Genomic DNA, 19,105 nt, shown 5'->3' with positions numbered 1-19,105 from the left:
GAAGACACTGAAACTGTGGAATTTTAATGGTAAGAAGCCTCTTTGCCACTGAGTGCTTCACGAGCATTCTGTCATGCAGTAAATGTAACACTGAATCTCACATTCATTCATTTGTTCATTCAATCGTATTTGAGCGCTTGCTGTGTGCAGAACACTGTACTAAGCGCTTGGGAAGTACAAGTTGGCAACATATAGAGACGGTCCCTACCCAACAGTGGGCTCACAGTCTAGAAGGGGGGAGACAGAGAACAAAACAAAACATATTAACAAAATAAAATAAATAGAATATGTACAAGTAAAATAGAGTAATAAATACGTACAAACATATATACATATATACAGGTGCTGTGGGGAAGGGAAGGAGGTAAGGCAGGGGGGATGGAGAGGGGGAGGAGGGGGAGAGGAAGGAGGGGGCTCAGTCTATCCAACCCTCCATTCCTTCAGTTGCTGCTGGTTTTCTCTTTCAGATACAAGCACCGGGGAGGATTTGTGGGGCTGCTCACCCTCTTTTTTCCCCACCTGGAGCATTCTAACTTGAGTGGGCTTTTGCAGAACAGCTAAGTACCTGCTCCTCTCTGGGGAGCATTGGCAGCTGCTGCCTGAGTAGAGCCTGACAAAGAGGCATGGGAGGTGGGGAGGGTGAGCAGCTCTATGACTAATGGTTTTGGTAGAAGTGAAGGGGGAGGAGAGGAGGGTTATGCTAGGAGGAGAAAGAACCATACAAGTTCCATTAAAGTAACCACAGGGGAAGGATAAACAAGGGGAAAGGTGCCTCTTCTGGATTACATGGTTAGAACTGTGGTGGCCACTTGAATTAGCCCCCAAACTCAGGAGGGGGAGGAGGAACCCAGAAGGACATTCACTCTTAAGTGCCTTTCCCTGAGGAAAGATTAATTGAACAGCTACTAATGGTATCAACTTGGAACCTAATCAATGAGAGGGAAGGATTGGGAAGGATGAAGGTGAGCCAGGAGGAAGTGGGAGAGTGGTTGGGGGCTGGGGTGGGGGGGGGGAGGTGAGAAGGGCTCTCTCCACAAGTTCCCTGTAGCCAGCCGCAGGAGGTGGGGTGGCAAACTAGTCCCCAATTAACCCCCTTGCCTTTGGAGAAACGCCTGGCCTTGAGGCAAAGTGTAGAGGCAGAGAAAGAATGCAGGGATTTAACGTTTGCTAAGCAGGTATCCCCAAATCTGCATGTCCTGGGAAGGGAAGAACTGGGCAGTTTGGGGTTTTAGGACCCAGTGGAAGCTAATGGGACAGGTTGCTGCTAAAGTGATACCAGCGGCTATTTCAGAGAAACCCCAGAAACAGCACAAGAACATGTGTTGATTTTTTTCCCATCCTTTTTGGTTCTCCTCTTTTGAGGTGGCTGGAGGAACAGGGTCCCCGACCTGGCTTGGGAACGATCCAGACCCTTCCCCTACCTGGCCTCATGACTGCCTCCCTTCCAATCTCCCTATTCCCTTTGACACTGCTTCTCTCCCACCACAGAATGGTGCTGACCCCAGTTAGAATATATAGATAGATAGACAGATAGATAGATATTTTACTTTTGGCTTAACTTCATCTTCTTTCCATCCCTGTGTCTATGGGTGGCTTTCTTGTAACTTTTTGCCTCCTCCACAGTAAAAAAAAAAAAAAAAAACACCCAAAAAACCCAAAACATACCTCTTCCATATATTTCCCACTCCCCTTCCATCCTGCAACTGTTGTCACCTTTTCTATTTATTCATTTGTTAAGCGCACACTTTGTGCCAAAGATTGAATTAACAGCTGTAGTAGAAACAAGCTAATCAGGTTGGACACAGTCAGTTTATGTCCCACGTGGGGCTCATGGGCTTAACCCCCATTTTACAGGTGAAATAACTGAGGCCCAGAGAAGTTAAAAGACCTGCTCAAGGTCACACAGCAGACAAGTGGCAGAGTCAGGATTAGAACCTAGGTTTTTCTGACGCCCAGGGTCATGCTCTATCCTCAGCTCTCCTCTTTTTCTTTGACTGCCACTTTTCTAAGGGGTGAATGAGGGAAGGCACTCCAGATTATAATAAACATCATGATATTGAAAATGGAATTTTTTTGAAAATAGCCTATTGTATTTTCTCTTTTTCCCTCCTCTAAGTAACTCATGAATTGTTTTTTCCCTAAATTTTTAATTTCCAAATTTGAATGTGTTTTATAGTCCAGTAGTAATAACAGCATTTCTTAAAAGCTTGTGTGTAGAGCACTGTACTAAGCACTGGGAGAGAATACATAGGTGAGAATTAGGCATGATCCCTGTCCCTTGGGGGGCTCAGAGTGTCTATTTGCTGACAGGAACATAGAATCTCATTCTTCCTTCTTGGCCCTTAATTGTTTATGGTTACATGACGGTACTGTGGGCTACCACTCTACTCACGATATGAGTGGCACAGGCATCAGAGCCAAATGCATGAAATCTTTATTGAAGTAATATTATTGGTTGGAAAGGAATTCAAAAGACCCAAAGTTACTTTTTTTTTTTTTTTTTTTTGGAGGGCCCAGAGAAAAGAAGTTGGGAAGATGTTCACTGAGCTGTCCAATGAATGGAGATCTGATCGGGTCTATTTTTTTTTCTTTTTGGCATGAAGCCCTTCTTATGATTATCAGAATGAGCAAAAGTGTGAGAAGTAAAAAATAATCCAATAAATCCTGATGACATGATACATACGAAAATACAAATGACTCTGGCAATAATTCGTGACTGGAGAATGAACTATGAAAAGGTGCTATGAATCAAAAGTATTTATTTAGCACTTACTCTATGCAGTGCACGGTACTAAATGAGTTTATGGGCATGAGCTATGCCACCAAAGCAGCTAATAGTCTAGCCAGAGTTAGATCCTAAAAGCATACCGAATACCCATTTGTCTTTGTGGCTTTATTGATGAACTCCAGCATCTGTCATGCATGTGTTGTGTGTGCACACCTGTGTATCTGTATAAAAGTTTGAGTGAGATGTATCACAGATCTAGAGTGCATTCGCGTTGCTACTCACTGGGGGCCATATGACTCAAGCCTGTGAATCTGTGCAGTGATAACTTTAGAGAACTCATTTTTAACCATCATTCAATTAAAGTTAGTACAATGACTTTGCATAAAACATACATGAAATAATTAGAGAAGATGGTTCTTAATTTAAAGGATGTTAAACAGCTTGTAGACATCTGGTAACAAGCTGAAGTGGGTCATTCAAAATTTATCTAACTAAATTAAGGAGAAAAAATGTTCCTTCTCCCAGGTTGGCATGTCACAAGATAACTAAACTGACTTAGTCGGCTTGCCTGGGAATCCTTAGCTGTCAGTGGTGAATATGCAAAGGGCCAGCAAATTAAATCAACCTGCCAAACTGTCAATTTCAAGCCTCATGACTGCATGAAAATAGCATCACTGGAAGAAATCAAGCATTGCCTTCTTTTGGGTTTCCTGGCACCTATTCAAATACTCATGCAGTTGTGGCTAATTTTGCATGCAAATTTCAGTCAATAAGCTCAGAACAAGACCTCCCAAGGTATTTCAAAGGATCTAACAGTATTTTTTCTGAATACCAAATCGACAGTAGTTGAAATTCAATCTCCATTTGCTAGTGCTTTACATATGCACAGTGTCCCCTCCACAGAGCTAAGTTAATGAGAGCCGTACCTGCTTTCACTCACATCCTCCCAGCCGTCCTTACTGAAGTTCTCAAACATATTGCTCGTAACCTTGATGGACTGATTGAGAAAAGCTTGGTGACATCCCATAGAGCTCTTTTTCTTGCCTGTTTTGAATTTAACCTTGGTGCTGGTTGCCTTAGAGTCGCATCGCCCACAGCCCTCTCCCACGGTGGCCATCCAGGCTTTGGCTTCATCCACCAAGGGCTGCAATTTCTGCACTTGAGTCAGCAGCTCCTCATTTTCCTTCCTCAACCCGTTAGCTTCTGCCACTTGCCCCTGGAGGGAGGTGACTTCTTTCTCCAGCTTGCCGAGCTTCACCTGAAGCTCAGCTTTGTCTCTCTTCATTTCTCGATTTCCCTTCAGGAGATGTTCTAGCTCTCTTTCTCTGCATTCTGCAGCCTCTCTGTACTGTTTCAAGGAGACTTTCATACCATGGTTGTCTTTGGTTAATTCTTCATTCACTTCTTTCAACTGCTTGGACTTTTCCTCAAAGGACAGTAATTTCTTTTCCATATGACTCACCTAAACCAAAAAGATTTGAGTTTTGAACTGTTTTTCACCTTTTTCTTACTAAGGGAAATGAGATCATTGCACCTTACAATCATATTTACATTATGAAAGTACAAATCACATTCATTTAGCACAAGGACAAAAGTTACCTGAAGTGGTCCTTTTATAAATAATTCTAAAGTAGCGTAGATGAATACATTCTAAAATGCAATAATACATCTGTCGAGCAAAGGGCAGATGGTAAAAGAAGTTAAAATTCTAGACAAAGTGACACAGAAGCCTAGATATGCAAATGAATCTGGCTGATGCATTTTGAGATCATTAGTGCTTTGGTTCACCATGCTAATTCATGTCAAACAATATTTGCAGAATTTAAAGTGATCTGAAAATCAAAATATTCCAAACTTCAAAACAATTTGAAACTAGGTAGACAGAAAGGGACAATTTGATGGAATTTCTTAAGCTCTGAGTAATTGATACAGGTGAACCTATGATTCCCAGTATGCATGTGAAGGTGCAGTTCTGCAAGACAGGCATTAAGTTTTTTTTTTTATTTTATATTGGCATTTATTAAGCGCTTACTATGTGCAAAGCACTGTTCTAAGCGCTGGGGAGATTACAAGGTTATCAGATTGTCCCACGGGGGGCTCACAGTCTTCACCTCCATTTTACAGATGAGGGAACTGAGGCCCAGAGAAGTGAAGTGACTTGCCCAAAGTCACACAGCTGACAACTGGTGGAGCCAGGATTTGAACCCACGACCTCTGACTCCAAAGCCCAGGCTCTTTCCACTGAGCCACGCTGCTCAGACATACACCTTCCACAAAGTTCCATTCTCCCAGTGCCTAATTTGCTCCCTGGTAATAAGTTAGGCATTTGGGAAGGTTACAATTTCTTTTGGAGACTTCATGGGGATAAATATATGGCATTGCTACATTCTGTTCCATTGAGAAGTAGTGTGGCTTAGTGGATAGAACAAGACTCTGGGAATTAGAAGGATTTGGGTTCTAATCCCGGCGCTGCCAAATGTCTGCTGTGTGACCTTCTGCAAGTCACTTCATTTCTCTGTGCCTCAGTTACCGCATCTGTAAAATGGCGTTTTCGTCACCCTTGAACGTGGATCAGTACCCTTGAAGTATTTGATATTCACCCTTGTCCTCAGGCCCACATCACTTCTGTACCTATATCCCTAATTTATTTCTTTATATTAATGTCTGTCTCCCCATCTAAAACCAAAAGCTCCCCGTGGGCAGAGAACATGTCTTTCAACTCTACAGAGTTGAACTCTAAAAACTGCTTAATAACAATAATAATAATTATGGTATTTCTTAAGCACTTACTACTTGCAAGGCGCTATACTAAGTGCTGGGGTGGCAACATGCAAATCAGGTTGGACACAGTCCCTGTCCCACATGGGGCTCACAGTCTCAATCCCCATTTTACAGATAAGGTCACTGAGGCACAGAGAAGTAAAGTGACTTGCCGAAGGTCACACAGCAGACAGGTGGTGAAGCCAAGATTAGAACTCATGACCAAAGCAGGAAGCTGTACTATCACCTAAGGAATTTAGAACCATTAAGTGGCTAATGCCTAGGTTCCCAGTCTAAAATAAAGTCACTTCTATTGCCTTCAGGGGTCAACATAGCAGTGTTGCCTAGTGGAAAGGACGCAGCACTGGGAGTCAGAGGAGCTGGGTTCTTATCTCTCCTCTGACACTTGTATGGTGTGAAACCTTGGGCAAATCACTTAACTTCTCTGTGCCTCAGTTTTTTCATCTATAAAATGGGGACTAAATTCCTCTTCTCCCTCCCATTTAGACTGGGAATTCCATGTGGGACAGGGACTGAGTCTGACAATTATCTTGTATCTACCTCATAGCTCAGTGCAGTGTTTCACATATAGTAAGCACTTAATAAATACCTTAATTATTAATATTATTACTGTTATAATTATGGAGAGTCTAACTGTTGACTTGAGAAGAAGATGGGGGATTGCTACAGTATCTTCTTAAGCAGAAAGATCACTGATTGATGCAGGCTCTTCTACTTAGTTCACTGTACGGTCACCTCCACTCCAACAGAAAGAGATAATATTAATAATGACAATAATAATAATGATAATGATGGTGGTGTTATTGAAGCACTGTACTAAGCTTTGGAGAAGCTACAATTTAATCATGTCATACAGAGTCCCTGTGTCATATGGTGCTTCCAGTTAACTAGGAGGGAGAGCAAGTAGTGAAATCCCATTTTCCAGAAGAGGAAACTGAGGCACAGAGAAGTGATTTGCCCATGGTCACCCAGCAGGTTAGTGGCAGAACCGGGATTAGAACCCAGATCCTCGGACTCCCAGGCCCTTGCTCTTCCCATTAGCCCAGCTGCTTCCCTATGAGTCCACAGAAGTAGATGAGGAGGCTGTTGCAATTAATACAGCGCTTTCTATTTTGGGCAAGGGGTCCTAAATGTGACCCCGAAAGACCACAAATGGCGACAGAGCATGGGACTGGGACTCAGGAAACCAGGGTCTAGTCCCGGCTCAACCACTTGCTTGCTGGGTGACCTTGGGCAAGTCACTTAACTTGTCTGTGCCCCAATTATCTCATCTGTAAAGTGACCTATATTTTACTGAGGTTAGTGACATGTTGATTTCAATTTCTGGAAACAAAGACTATTGAAATTTGTTGAAGATTAAGTTAGATATTTAATTTTAGCTGATTTATCACTTTTCCCATCACAAATATTGAATGCCTATCAAAAGGTTTTCAATAACCTATATCCAAAGAGGCATTTTATTATCTCTTTGTTTCAGCACCTGCCTTAAAAAGGATTTTAATGGAAATAAATGGCCAATTTCATTTGACAGAAAACTCTTACAAAGATATCATTCTGAGTGTCCATTCACTGAATTACCAAGAAAATGATCCACCATCCTCAGTTAACATGCTTCAATCCTGAAGAATGTGTTTTTCTTTTATCTCTCCCGCAAGTTTAGGTGTTTCTGTTATGAAGATTCTTGCTAAGTAAAATTAGATGCCATTTTAAAAATAGGGAAACACTTCTACAAAGGACAGAAGTCATAACCGGTTTATCTTGTATCATTCAATATTAAGATAATGATACACTAATATATTAATTTGCAAAATGGCCCTAATTAAGAAGTTTCAGTTATTTAGCTATCATACGTAATCCTGGATAGTTAAGAATTTAAAATATCTGAAAAGAAGAATGTGTTTCGTCTGGTTTTAGACCCTGAGGCTGCAATATAGTTCCATATATCCGGAGATAAAAATTATACGGTACCTGGCAAACAAAATTATAGTGCTGAGATATAGATGATAAGTTAGTATAAACTGTGTGACATCCCAGAAAGTAGTGTTCAAATTATTTCAATTACTCACTCCACCTTAAGATAAATGAACATGAGCATTTCTTGTTCTCTGTGTTATTATTTTAACATGATGTTTGTCATTCGGTAATAATGAGATGACAGCCTTCATTACCTGACCATATGGCAAGTGTTATAAGTATAGGCAATCACATCACCTGCTGAAAATTACTGTACTTCCTACAACTTAATTCATAGATATAAGATGAATAGAAGTAGCCATATTGGCATTTTAGGTTACACGGTTGTGTAGTTTCGATTTAATTTCAGTGTTAAAGATTTGTAAGCAGCAAAACTAACACAGTTTAGTCAAATGACAACCAGATAAAGGAATGTCTGTTTAAAAAATTCATTTTCTTTGTAACAAACCTAAACATATGGTAAAGTACAACTGAACTCCCTTAAGTGAACACCTGTTAACATAATAACCTTATTTGTGCACCAAAATATGAATTAGAATTTGAATTTTTACTTGTTAAATGAAAGGGTTTAAAGAAAAATTGCCACTGCCATTGTTAGGCTGATTAATACCTAGAATATGCACAGAAATATCTTTTCCATTGAAGTGAATTTGGAGATAAATTTGGAATGTTTGTGTAGGTTTCAATTTTGCAATAGAGGCAATAAGAAAGGCAATTTACCTATACAATACTTTATTTTAGTTTGATTTTAAAACTGGAAAATGAGTACTTACCAAAAATCACAGCGGTGAAACCCAAAACATTTACATCATTTTCCCTTTTGCCTAAGTTGCAGGCTTCCATATTTGATAAGAATGCAAGGCAAATAAGTCACACTACTCTTTCTAAACACACAAGGTATATAGGGTAAACAAATGCTGAAGTATTATCTGTCATTTTCTCTTTTCTCATTTGACCTTTGAACAGATTTTTAATTTGTCCAGGCACAAACAGAGCTCTTCAATATCTACTACACTTACACTGATATTTTTTTCAGTTTTGGCAAGCCAATGATTTTGAAATATGAACAGAAATTAAACATTCAACACAAGGTTAAAGTTCACGGTTCCAATTTTAAAGTCCAATCCTTTATGTTAAAATTCAAATTTAACTTGTTCTGCTCAATATTTTAAAGATTAGACTACCTTTTGCAATGTCTGATCCAACATTTCTTTCACATTCTTCTTTGGCGTACTATTCTTGACCCCATCATCTTCACCAAGTCTAAAGAGTAGGTCTGCTAGAGAATAAATAATATATTAGGACACCTCATATACCTCTGAAACACCACTCTGTCATTTTAAGGAAATATGTTCTTTACTTTCTCAATTATGAATAATGTAGTCCATTTTCCTGTCAAGTCTTTGGTCAGTATCTGAACAGTGACCTCTTTCAAAGTCTCGAGTCACATAATTATGAATTTTTGTACTATCACAGTGGGTTTTTTTTTCCATAGCACAAGCTTTTCAAAGGTACAATAGATCTGCAGGTTAAAGATGCTATACTTTCATTCCCATTTTCATTCTTTTATAGACTATTCCCTCTTTGCCTTAAAAGCAGAATTCATTGTCTTTTTATCTACACAGTCACTACTAGTTTTGTTCTTTGGGTCTTGTTCCCTGCCAGGAGGATCAGAGTGATTGGTGAACAAAGCAAATAGTAACAGAATTAGGATGGACTGAAACTTTAAACCCTTTTTTGTGTTAAGTGAAAGATCATGTTCTCTGCAAGATCAATCGCACAGATCATTTCCCCATAAAGTTGTGAATTCATAACAATTAGAAACTCATTCAGCTAAGCAATGTGAACTTGACTCTACAAATTCCTTCCATAGCTCTGCATCTGACAGATAGCAAGACTCTTCCCAACACATTTAATTTACCATTGGTTCAATCATTTCCCAAATGAACCACGTCACATTTTTGTTATGGTTACAAAAACGTCAGATCAAAAATTGATTTGTGAATTGTAAACGTTCCTATTGGCTATACCACTTGGAGAAAAAGGAAGCATTTTACTGCAAATAATTTTGGACATGATGGAACCATTTCTTAAAAGAAAATGTGGAACCTAAATGAAACAGCTCTACACAAATCAATATTTAAATGAATACGTATCTTCTTTGGTATTAAGAAGGATTTTGCTTAAAGGTATCCTTTTTAACCACAGATGGATATTAGTATATCAGTGAAAAACTTTGATTTCTCAACAAAGAAGGATAAAGGGAAAACAATGTTATTCTCTGTAGATTAGCAATTCTTTTGGTGTAAACAGTGACTAATAAGTTTGTTAAAGTGAATTAAGTGTTTCTTTTGTCTTTGGAACATGTCATACCCAATTAAAACTTGTGCATTCATGAAATAAAGAGAAAACTATTCTAATGAAAATGAAAATGGGAAAAGGTAGGACTCTTCATCTGGGAAATGCTTACCTTTACCTTGATATTAATCTATTAGCTCCCATGATCCTAGTGCAGTCCCCCAACACAGTGGTACTGAATTCATTTACAATACTCTTAAGTAACACAAAAACATTATGTAAATCCTTTTCATATTTTATGCATATTCAGTCACCTGAATGCCTGCTGTATGTACATATCCTTATAAGCTATTACTTTTGCCTATGTGTGATTTTCTTTAGCTTCTGTCTCCACCGACTAGGATCATGTTTACAAATTCCAAGTGTTTAGTATAGGGCTCTGCAAAGAGCAGGAGTTTACAAGTGAGCAGGGAAGACAGACATTAAAATAAATTACAGGTAGAGGAAAGTGACAGAATTTAAAGATATGTATAAACTGCTACGGTGGGGAGTGGACACCTCAGTGCTTTGGTAATGCAGAAATGCTGGAGGGGTAGTAGGGTGAAAAATCATCTCGATAATGTCAGAATTTACATAATAATAATAATAATAATGATGGCATTTGTTAAGCACTTACTACGTGCGAAGCACTGTTCTAAGCGCCTGGGGGGAATACAAGGTGATCAGGTTGTCCCACGTGTCTCACAGTCTTAATCCCCATTTTACAGATGAGGTAACAGGCACAGAGAAGTTAAATGACTTGCCCAAAGTCACACAGCTGACAACTGGAGGAGCCAGAATTAGAACCCATGACTTCTGACTCCCAAGCCCATGCTCTTTCCACTGAGCCACGCTGCTTCTGTATTTATTTGCATATTTGATATATATCACATATCTATATATATTCATGTGTGTCTATTATTTACATTTATGCTCTAGCTTCTTAACTATGATATAGTCATTAATTCACTGCCTCCCCCAGTACTGTAAACTCCATGGAAGCAAGGATTGTGCCCTTTACTACAATGTGTGCACTCCCTAAGCACTTAGAACTTTTCTCCTCATATAGCAGACACCCAATATAATAATTATAATGATGACAATAATTGTGGTACTTGTTAAGTGATTACTGTGTTCCAAGCACCACACTAAGGACTAGGGTTATTATTATTATTATTAAGTGCTGTCGAGTCATTTTCGATTCATAGTGACTCTATGGATATATTTTCTCCAGGACATTCTGTCTTCTGCCATAATCTGTAACCTTTCTAACAGTTCTAAGGGCTGGAGTAGATACTCGATAATTAGATTGGACATAGTCCCTGTCCCATATGGGGCTCAAGGTCTAAATAGGAGAAAGGACAGGTATTGAATCCCCATTTTACAGATAAGAAAACTGAGGGCAAGAGAAGTTAAGTGACTTGCCCCAGGTCACACAGAAGGCAAATAGCTGAGCAGGGATTAGAACCCAGGTCCTCTGACTCCCATGCCAATGCTCTTTCAATAGACCACCCTCCTTCAACAAACAATTGATGAATGACTGATTTAATGACTCTGGAGCCTAAGGATAAATTGCTTCCCAAACGCCCTATGGAACAGGAAATCTCTCTAATTATCTGATGTCATTATCTTGTGTCTCTCTACCTAAATATCTGGAGAGAAAGAGAGGAGAGGGAGAGTGTGAAGGAGAGGGAGAAAATGAGACAGAATTAGTATATATGTGTGTTTCTGGCTTCATTTTGGGGCACACAGAAAGTTGACCCTCATTGTGCTATAATATTTGTTGCTTGCAGTTCCTTGAGATATTTTCACTTGCCTCCTGTTTATATGATTCTTATGGAGTTTCTGCTTCAACAGATTGTGAGTACTCCAAGGGACAGGGACCATAACTAGAGAAGCAGCACGGCTTAGTGGAAAGCACACGGGCTTGGGAATCAGAGGACGTGGGTTCTAATCCTCAGTCTGCCCCTTGTCTGCTGTGTGACCCTGAGCAAGCCACTTAACTTCTCTGCACCTGTTACCTCAGCTGTAAAATGGGGATTAAAATCGTGAGCTCCACGTGGGACAACCTGATCACCTTGTATCTACCCCAGCACTTAGAACACTGATTGGCACATAGTAAGCGCTTAAAATACCATAATTATTAATTATTATTATTATTTCAACTAATTCTTACCAGTGTAATCTTTCCCAGTGATTACTATAGTGTTCCACACACTAAGTACTTAATAAACATTATTACTAATACTAACAGAGCTGCTCCTTTTCTGATTATACTGCATCACACTGATCTATACTTAGTGATTGTCTGAGGTTTTTTGTTTTGCATCTTTAAATTGTTTCTTTGGCCTCCTTACTTTTGGTTTTCCAATACCAATTTACCAAGCAGCAATGGCTTGGGTAGCCTGCTGTCATCCATTCTCCTTGAGGGCCAGATCCAGCATAGTTGTGCTGCAGTGAAAATAGCAACAATGCTAGGAGGCTGACTTTGTTCTAGGATTTTATTTATGATGCTGTCCTGCCATTTGATGCTGGGTATAGCCCATAAGTGATGATGACTGAACTGTTCAAGAAGTCCAATATGGTGGATGGGTGGATTCCTGGTCTCATGGCTATACGAAGGTTGGGCAATACTACAGCTCTATGGACCTAGAGTTTGGTCTAGATTCTATACTGCATTGCCATCACACTCTGAATGAAGAAGTGATAAATCAGAGATACAGATGGCCTGATGATCAACCAATCAGAACACTGTACTAAGTGTGTAATAGAGTTGGCACAAGCCCTGCCCACAAGGAGCTCACAGTCTACCTGGAGAGACAGACAGTAGAATAAATTACAGATATGAGAAATGGTAGAGTACAAGTGCTGTGGAGCTGAAGTATCAAAACGCTTAAAGGGAATATAGTCAAGCACACAGTCGATATAATGGGGAGGGCAGACAGAGGAAATGAGGGCTTAGTCGGGGAAGGCATTTGGAGGAGATGTGATTTCAGGAGGGTTTTGAGGTGGGATGAGTGGTAGACTGTTAGATATGAAAGGGGAGGGAGCTCCAGGGCAAGGGGTCGGTAGTGGGATAGATGACATCAATGTACAGAGCACAAGCTGGAGTTACCGTGTGTGGACTGGTTTGCAGTAAATTAGTGAGAGCTGATTGAGCGCCTTGAAACCAACGGTATGTGACTTCTGTTTGATACAGAGGGGAAAGGGCAACCATCAAAAGAATCTGAGGAGTGAGGAGCTATGGACCAAAAGGTTTTTTCGGGAAGCTGAGTGAGGTATGGACTGAGGAGGGGAGAGACAGGAGGCAGGGAGGTCAGCAGTCAAGACGGGAAATGATAAGTGCTTGAATCAGCACAGTATCAGTTTGGATGGAGAGGAAAGTGCAGATTCTACAGTTGTGACGGTAGAACTGACAGGATTTCATGACAAAACGAACGTGCGAGTTGAATGAGAAAGATGAGATGATGATACCAAGGTGAAAGGCTTGTGAAATATGAAGCATGACAGTGTTGATAGTAATAGTGTTGTCTTCAGTGATAGGAAAATCAAAGGGAGGGCAGGGTTTGGGTGGGAAGATGAGGAAATTGCAAGCTCTTTGAGGGTGCTGAATCTTAATGAACTTTTTGGAGCAGAGCAGCCAAATTTGTTGAATTCCATAGTCCAGCTCCATTGATGGAGTCAAACACTTTCATATGGAGTAGGAAAACTGTATAGAAGTCTTGGTGCTGCTCCCTGCACTTTTCCTTAATGGTATTTATTGGGCATAAATTTGAAGAGAGCAATGTACTAAGATCTTGGGTCTCCCCCTCTAGACTGGAAGCTCGTTGTGGGCAGGGAATGTGCCTGTTTATTGTTACATCGTGCTCTCCCAAGTGCTTAGTACAGTGCTGTGCATGCAGGTAGTGTTTATTAAATACGATTGAATGAATGAGAGTACAATAGAGTTGGTAGGCACCCTGCCCTCAAGGAGTTTACAATCTAGTGTGGGAGATAGACATGAAAAAAAAATAATGGATAGGGGAAGGGCAGAGCATAAGGATATGTAGAAAATTGATCTGGGCATGGGTTGGGGTGAGTATCAAAGCGCTTATGGGTAACCGGCCCAAGTGCATAGGTGACACAAAAGGGATAGTGAACTGCATGGGGAAATGAGAGGCCTCGAATGCTGCCAAATCACATCTATTGAACCATCCTGTGATCTGAAGCCACACTGATTTCAGGAGCATTCAGCCAACGGTGTTTTATAGTAGCCAATCAAAGAGTACTCTGGCTAGGATCCTACGGGCAATGGAGAGCAATTAGAGGTTTCGATAATTGCTGCAGTTGGATCTTTCACCTTTCTTCTTGAAGATGGTGATGACCATGATATGTCTTTGGTATCTTGTGGCTACTCCTGTGTTCCTTATGAATGGTAACTGTTTTTGTTAAGCACTTATTCTCTGTAAAAATCTGTGCACAAAATCTGTGTATCTGTGCTCCGGCAGATATGAAGTAATCACGTTAGAAACAGCTCCTGTCCCACATGGGGTTCACAGATTAACAAGGAAGAGACAGTGGTTATCTTATCCCCATTTTACAGATGAGGAAACTGAGGCGCCGAGATGGTAAATGACTTGCCCAAAGTCACACCGCAGGTAAGTGGCGGAGTTGGGATTAATGCCCTTATATCCTGACTCCCAGGCCTGTGCTCTTTTCAGTAGGCAATGGACCTTCTTTATGCTAAGGAACAGCAAAATAATCAATCATAACTTTCAGAGAGAAGAGTAGAATCCTCTATTCCCCTAAACACAATCGCTACCCAAAGATCACAATTAGTAATTGTACAATTTCTAACGTCACCAACTCTGAAATCCCACCCTCTGACTGCAATCTCCTCACCTGCCTCCTAACCCACCCACCCGCTTCTGACAAAACTGTCCTTTCAGCCCACATAGACCTCCAATCTCTTGATGTACTTCCCCTATCCCAGGCCATCATGCCCCGTTTGGTCTCGCTACCCAATCTCCCCTCTCTCAATACAGAAATTAATGCCCTCAATCTGCCCTCTCTTCTGAACGCCCATTGCACCACTGTCCCTCCATTAATCTTCTACACCAACCCACAGCCCTGGATCATATCCACAATATGCTCCAGTGACTTGAGCTGCTTTTTGCCTTGACCTACCCTCCACTCCCGTGGGTCTACAGGGCCTCACATCTACAATATGCTGGGCAGTGCGGTTGTGGAGACTCAAGGCTTCAGATCTTCTTTTTCTAATGGTATTTAAGTGTTTACTATGTGCCAAGGACTGTACTAAGTACTGGGGTTGATACAGAGAAGCGGCGTGGCTCAGTGAAAAGAGCACGGGATTTGGAGTCAGAGGTCATGGGTTCAAATCCCAGCTCCGCCGTTTGTCAGCTGTGTGACTTTGGGCAAGTCACTTAACTTCTCTGTGCCTCAGTTACCTCATCTGAAAAATGGGGATTCAGATTGCAAGCCCCCCCGGGACAACCTGATCACCTTGTAATAATAATAATAATAATAATAATAATAATACCATTTATTAAGCGCTTACTATGTGCCAAACACTGTTCTAAGTGCTGGGGAGGATACAAGATGATCAGGTTGTCCCACTGGGGGCTCACAGTCTTAATCCCCATTTTACAGATGAGGGAGCTGAGGCCCAGAGAAGTTAAGTGACATGCCCAAAGTCACACAGTTTACAAGTGGTGGAGCCAGGATTTGAACCCATGACCTCTGACTCCAAAGTCCGTGCTCTTTCCACTGAGCCACGCTGCTTCCCCACTGCTTAGAACAGTGCTATGCACATAGTAAGCACTTAATAAATGCCATCATTATTATTATTATTACAAGCTAATCACGTTGGACACAGTCTACGTCCCATATGGGGCTCACAGTCTTAATCCCCATTTTCAGAAGAGATAACTGAAGCCTAGAGAAGTGAAATGACTTGCCCCGGGTCACAGGGCAGACAAGTGGCACAACTGGGAATAGAACCCAGGTCTTCTGATTCCCAGGCCCATGGTCTTTCCACTAGGCCACACTGCTTCTTCTGCTTTCCTGCAAGAACAACAAGTAAAATATATAGAATATTTGGGAACCCTCAAAATGGTGAGCTCCAGACTCACTGGGGAGAAATGTAATGCTTAGTTGTGTATACATGCATTCAGATACCAGCCGACTACTGGGAACATTCCAAACTGCTGCCTACAGATGAGATTATGCCTCAGTTAGATACCATTTCTGTATCACCTCAAGTGTTTGAGGAGAGCTCTGTACTATGCTCACTTAATTATTCAAGAGATATAGATTTCTAGAACAACCTTTTGGCATTGGACAAGCAGCATGACATTGTGGAAAGAGCGCGGGCCTGCGAGTCAGAGGACCTGGATTCTAATCCTGGCTCTGCCGATTTCCTGCTATGTAACCTTGGGCAAATCACTTAACTACTCTGTGCCTCAGTTTCCTCATCTGTAAAATGGGCATTAAACCCTATTCTTTCCTATTTAGACTGTGAGCTCCATTTGGGACAGGGACTATGTCCAACCAGATTATTTTGTATCTACTCTGGTGCTTAATACAGTTTTTGGCACAAAGTAAGAGCCTAACAAATGCCATCCAAGCCGTCACCAAAACCTGCCGGTCTCAGCTCTGCAACATTGCCAAGATCCGCCCTTTCCTCTCCATCCAAACCGCTACCCTGCTCATTCAAGCTCTCATCCTATCCCGTCTGGACTACTGCACTAGCCTTCTCTCTGATCTCCCATCCTCGTGTCTCTCTCCACTTCAATCCATACTTCATGCTGCTGCCCGGATTATCTTTGTCCAGAAACGCTCTGGACATATTACTCCCCTCCTCAAAAACCTCCAATGGCTACCGATCAATCTGCGCATCAAGCAGAAACTCCTCACCCTGGGCTTCAAGGCTCTCCATCACCTCGCCCCCTCCTACCTCACCTCCCTTCTCTCCTTCTACTGCCCAGCCCGCACCCTCCGCTCCTCCACCACTAATCTCCTCACTGTACCTCGCTCTCGCCTGTCCCGCCATCGACCCCCGGCCCACGTCATCCCCCGGGCCTGGAATGCCCTCCCTCTGCCCATCCGCCGCGCTAGCTCTCTTCCTCCCTTCAAGGCCCTGCTGAGAGCTCACCTCCTCCAGGAGGCCTTCCCAGACTGAGCCCCTTCTTTCCTCTCCCCCTCGTCCCCCTCTCCATCCCCCCGTCTTACCTCCTTCCCTTCCCCACAGCACCTGTATATATGTATATATGGTTGTACATATTTATTACTCTATTTATTTATTTATTTATTTATTTTACTTGTACATTTCTATCCTACTTATTTTATTTTGTTGGTATGTTTGGTTCTGTTCTCTGTCTCCCCCTTTTAGACTGTGAGCCCACTGTTGGGTAGGGACTGTCTCTATGTGATGCCAATTTGTACTTCCCAAGCGCTTAGTACAGTGCTCTGCACATAGTAAGCGCTCAATAAATACGATTGATTGATTGATTGATTAAAAAATGCCTCATTTCCTGAAGTGAACCCTAAAGTTGTACATGTGATATATGAAGACATTTCTGGGGTGGACACCTCCATGTAGTTTTCTTGGGAGCTATTTGAAAAAGGATAATCAAAGACTTTGGGAGGTGCAGGAAGCAATTAGAGCTGCAAACCTGAAATTAAACAATGAGAAATGATAATTTGGCAGAAGTGAATTGACTTCTGTTATTGTTATATTTTGTGCAAAAGATGTGAAATCTGACAAAACAGTTATGCCCAATACAAAAAAAAAAGATGAAAGATTTTCTGGGGCTCGTCTATGATTTGCGAAAATATAGCCTTCATTTGTCTACAAACTCTTCATTCACATCTTGATAGGGATGGATGGGGCTGCAATGTAGAATAGGAAAACCAAGATATACCTTGAAACAAGAACTGATCCAGGAGCCAGTGTTAAAATTATATAACAACCGCCTCCCCTCAACCCCACACATCACTCAACTAACGCACCAAAAAGTATTATGCAGCTATATCACAATCAGGCTTGGGTTCAGTGATTTTACAGAACAGTGATGCTCTCTGGCAACTTGGCCATATGAATACAAATCCATTGTAAAGATAAACAGATATGTGCTGATTAAAATGGAGACATTGGGAATATTTTTTGCTTTTGAGAGATTTACCCAATATAAGTCAAAAGTCTGTAAGCATCTATATTATAAAAATGAAGCTACCTTCTTTGTCTCAATGTAAAAACTGCTGAAAAAGCCATTTGGGACCTCTGAGATCTAAAGTGATCTTGGTTACCCTTATCAACATCCTACATGACCAATGTTATTCCTTTGTGTATTTGAACATAAGAAAGTCAGGTATGAACAAGTGTTAGTGTGAACATGATTAAACTGATTGTCGGCACAGTTCACACAATGACTGCTCAGTAAATACCACTGCTTGGGGGTTGAGTGCTTTTGACGGAATAAGTGTTTCATGGGCAGAAGAAGTGCAAATTAACCACATACATGAAAATAGACAACTAAGATTAAGGTTACTGAGGGGCATGAACATCAACAGCTTTCAGTATTTAAACCAAGGGATGGCAAGAGCATCAGGAAGGCTTCTTGCAGGGAAGGACCTGAGGTCTGGAGTAGGAAGGAGGAACGGAGAAGCTAGCCCATTACTAACTGAACAAACTTAAGGCTAGGCAGTCACTTATGAAATGCAATTTGCTAAATGCACTGACTGTTAAAAAATGGTTACCTGGCATTTGTGTGTAAAAAGGGAGATGTGGGACTCCTGGAGAAGTGCTACTTGGAGAACTGAGGAAGATGAAGGCTGACAAACCTCTTCAAGGGATCAACTAATCGATCAATCAATTAATGACATTTTTTGAGCACTTACTGTGTGCAGAGCACTGTACTAAGCACTTGGGATAGTACAATATAACAGAGTTGGTAGACACATTCCCTGCCCAAAACAAGCTACGAGTCTGTGGGAGGAAAGATTGGCTGGTTGTACTACAAATGATACCCTTGTCATTTTGAGGTGCTAATCGGGAAACTCAAGAGGTAGAGTTGATGGTAATGAACCGAAGGCGGAATTTTTCCGGGTATTCTTTAGAACCTTTTACAAATGGTCCCTGTGCTGGGGAAGGAAAAACCCAGAAGGCAGGGATCTTAGGGAATACCTTTGGAATCCATGCCCATTGTCAAGTGCCATTTTTTTTTCATCTGGAAATAAGACTACAGGATCCCCCCACCCCCCCAAACTATCTAGGGACATTTTAAT

The 19,105-nt window shown here is 41.3% G+C and overlaps 1 protein-coding gene across 1 annotated transcript in view; it reads right to left on the bottom strand.

The window, feature by feature from the left end:
* CNTLN (centlein) overlaps nt 1-19,105 on the bottom strand; it is a 245,707-nt gene that overhangs the window by 67,162 nt on the left and 159,440 nt on the right. Inside the window, exons 23-24 of the mRNA XM_038769522.1 lie at nt 8,668-8,762; nt 3,655-4,190 (exon numbers count right to left, since the gene is read on the bottom strand). Of these exons, the coding sequence (XP_038625450.1) occupies nt 3,655-4,190; nt 8,668-8,762 (631 nt within the window). The remainder of the gene's footprint in view (nt 1-3,654; nt 4,191-8,667; nt 8,763-19,105) is intronic.

The sequence above is a fragment of the Tachyglossus aculeatus genome, chromosome X4 (assembly GCF_015852505.1).
Source record: "Tachyglossus aculeatus isolate mTacAcu1 chromosome X4, mTacAcu1.pri, whole genome shotgun sequence".
Lineage (NCBI taxonomy): Eukaryota > Metazoa > Chordata > Mammalia > Monotremata > Tachyglossidae > Tachyglossus > Tachyglossus aculeatus.
This window is presented reverse-complemented; position numbering and strand designations above follow the sequence as displayed.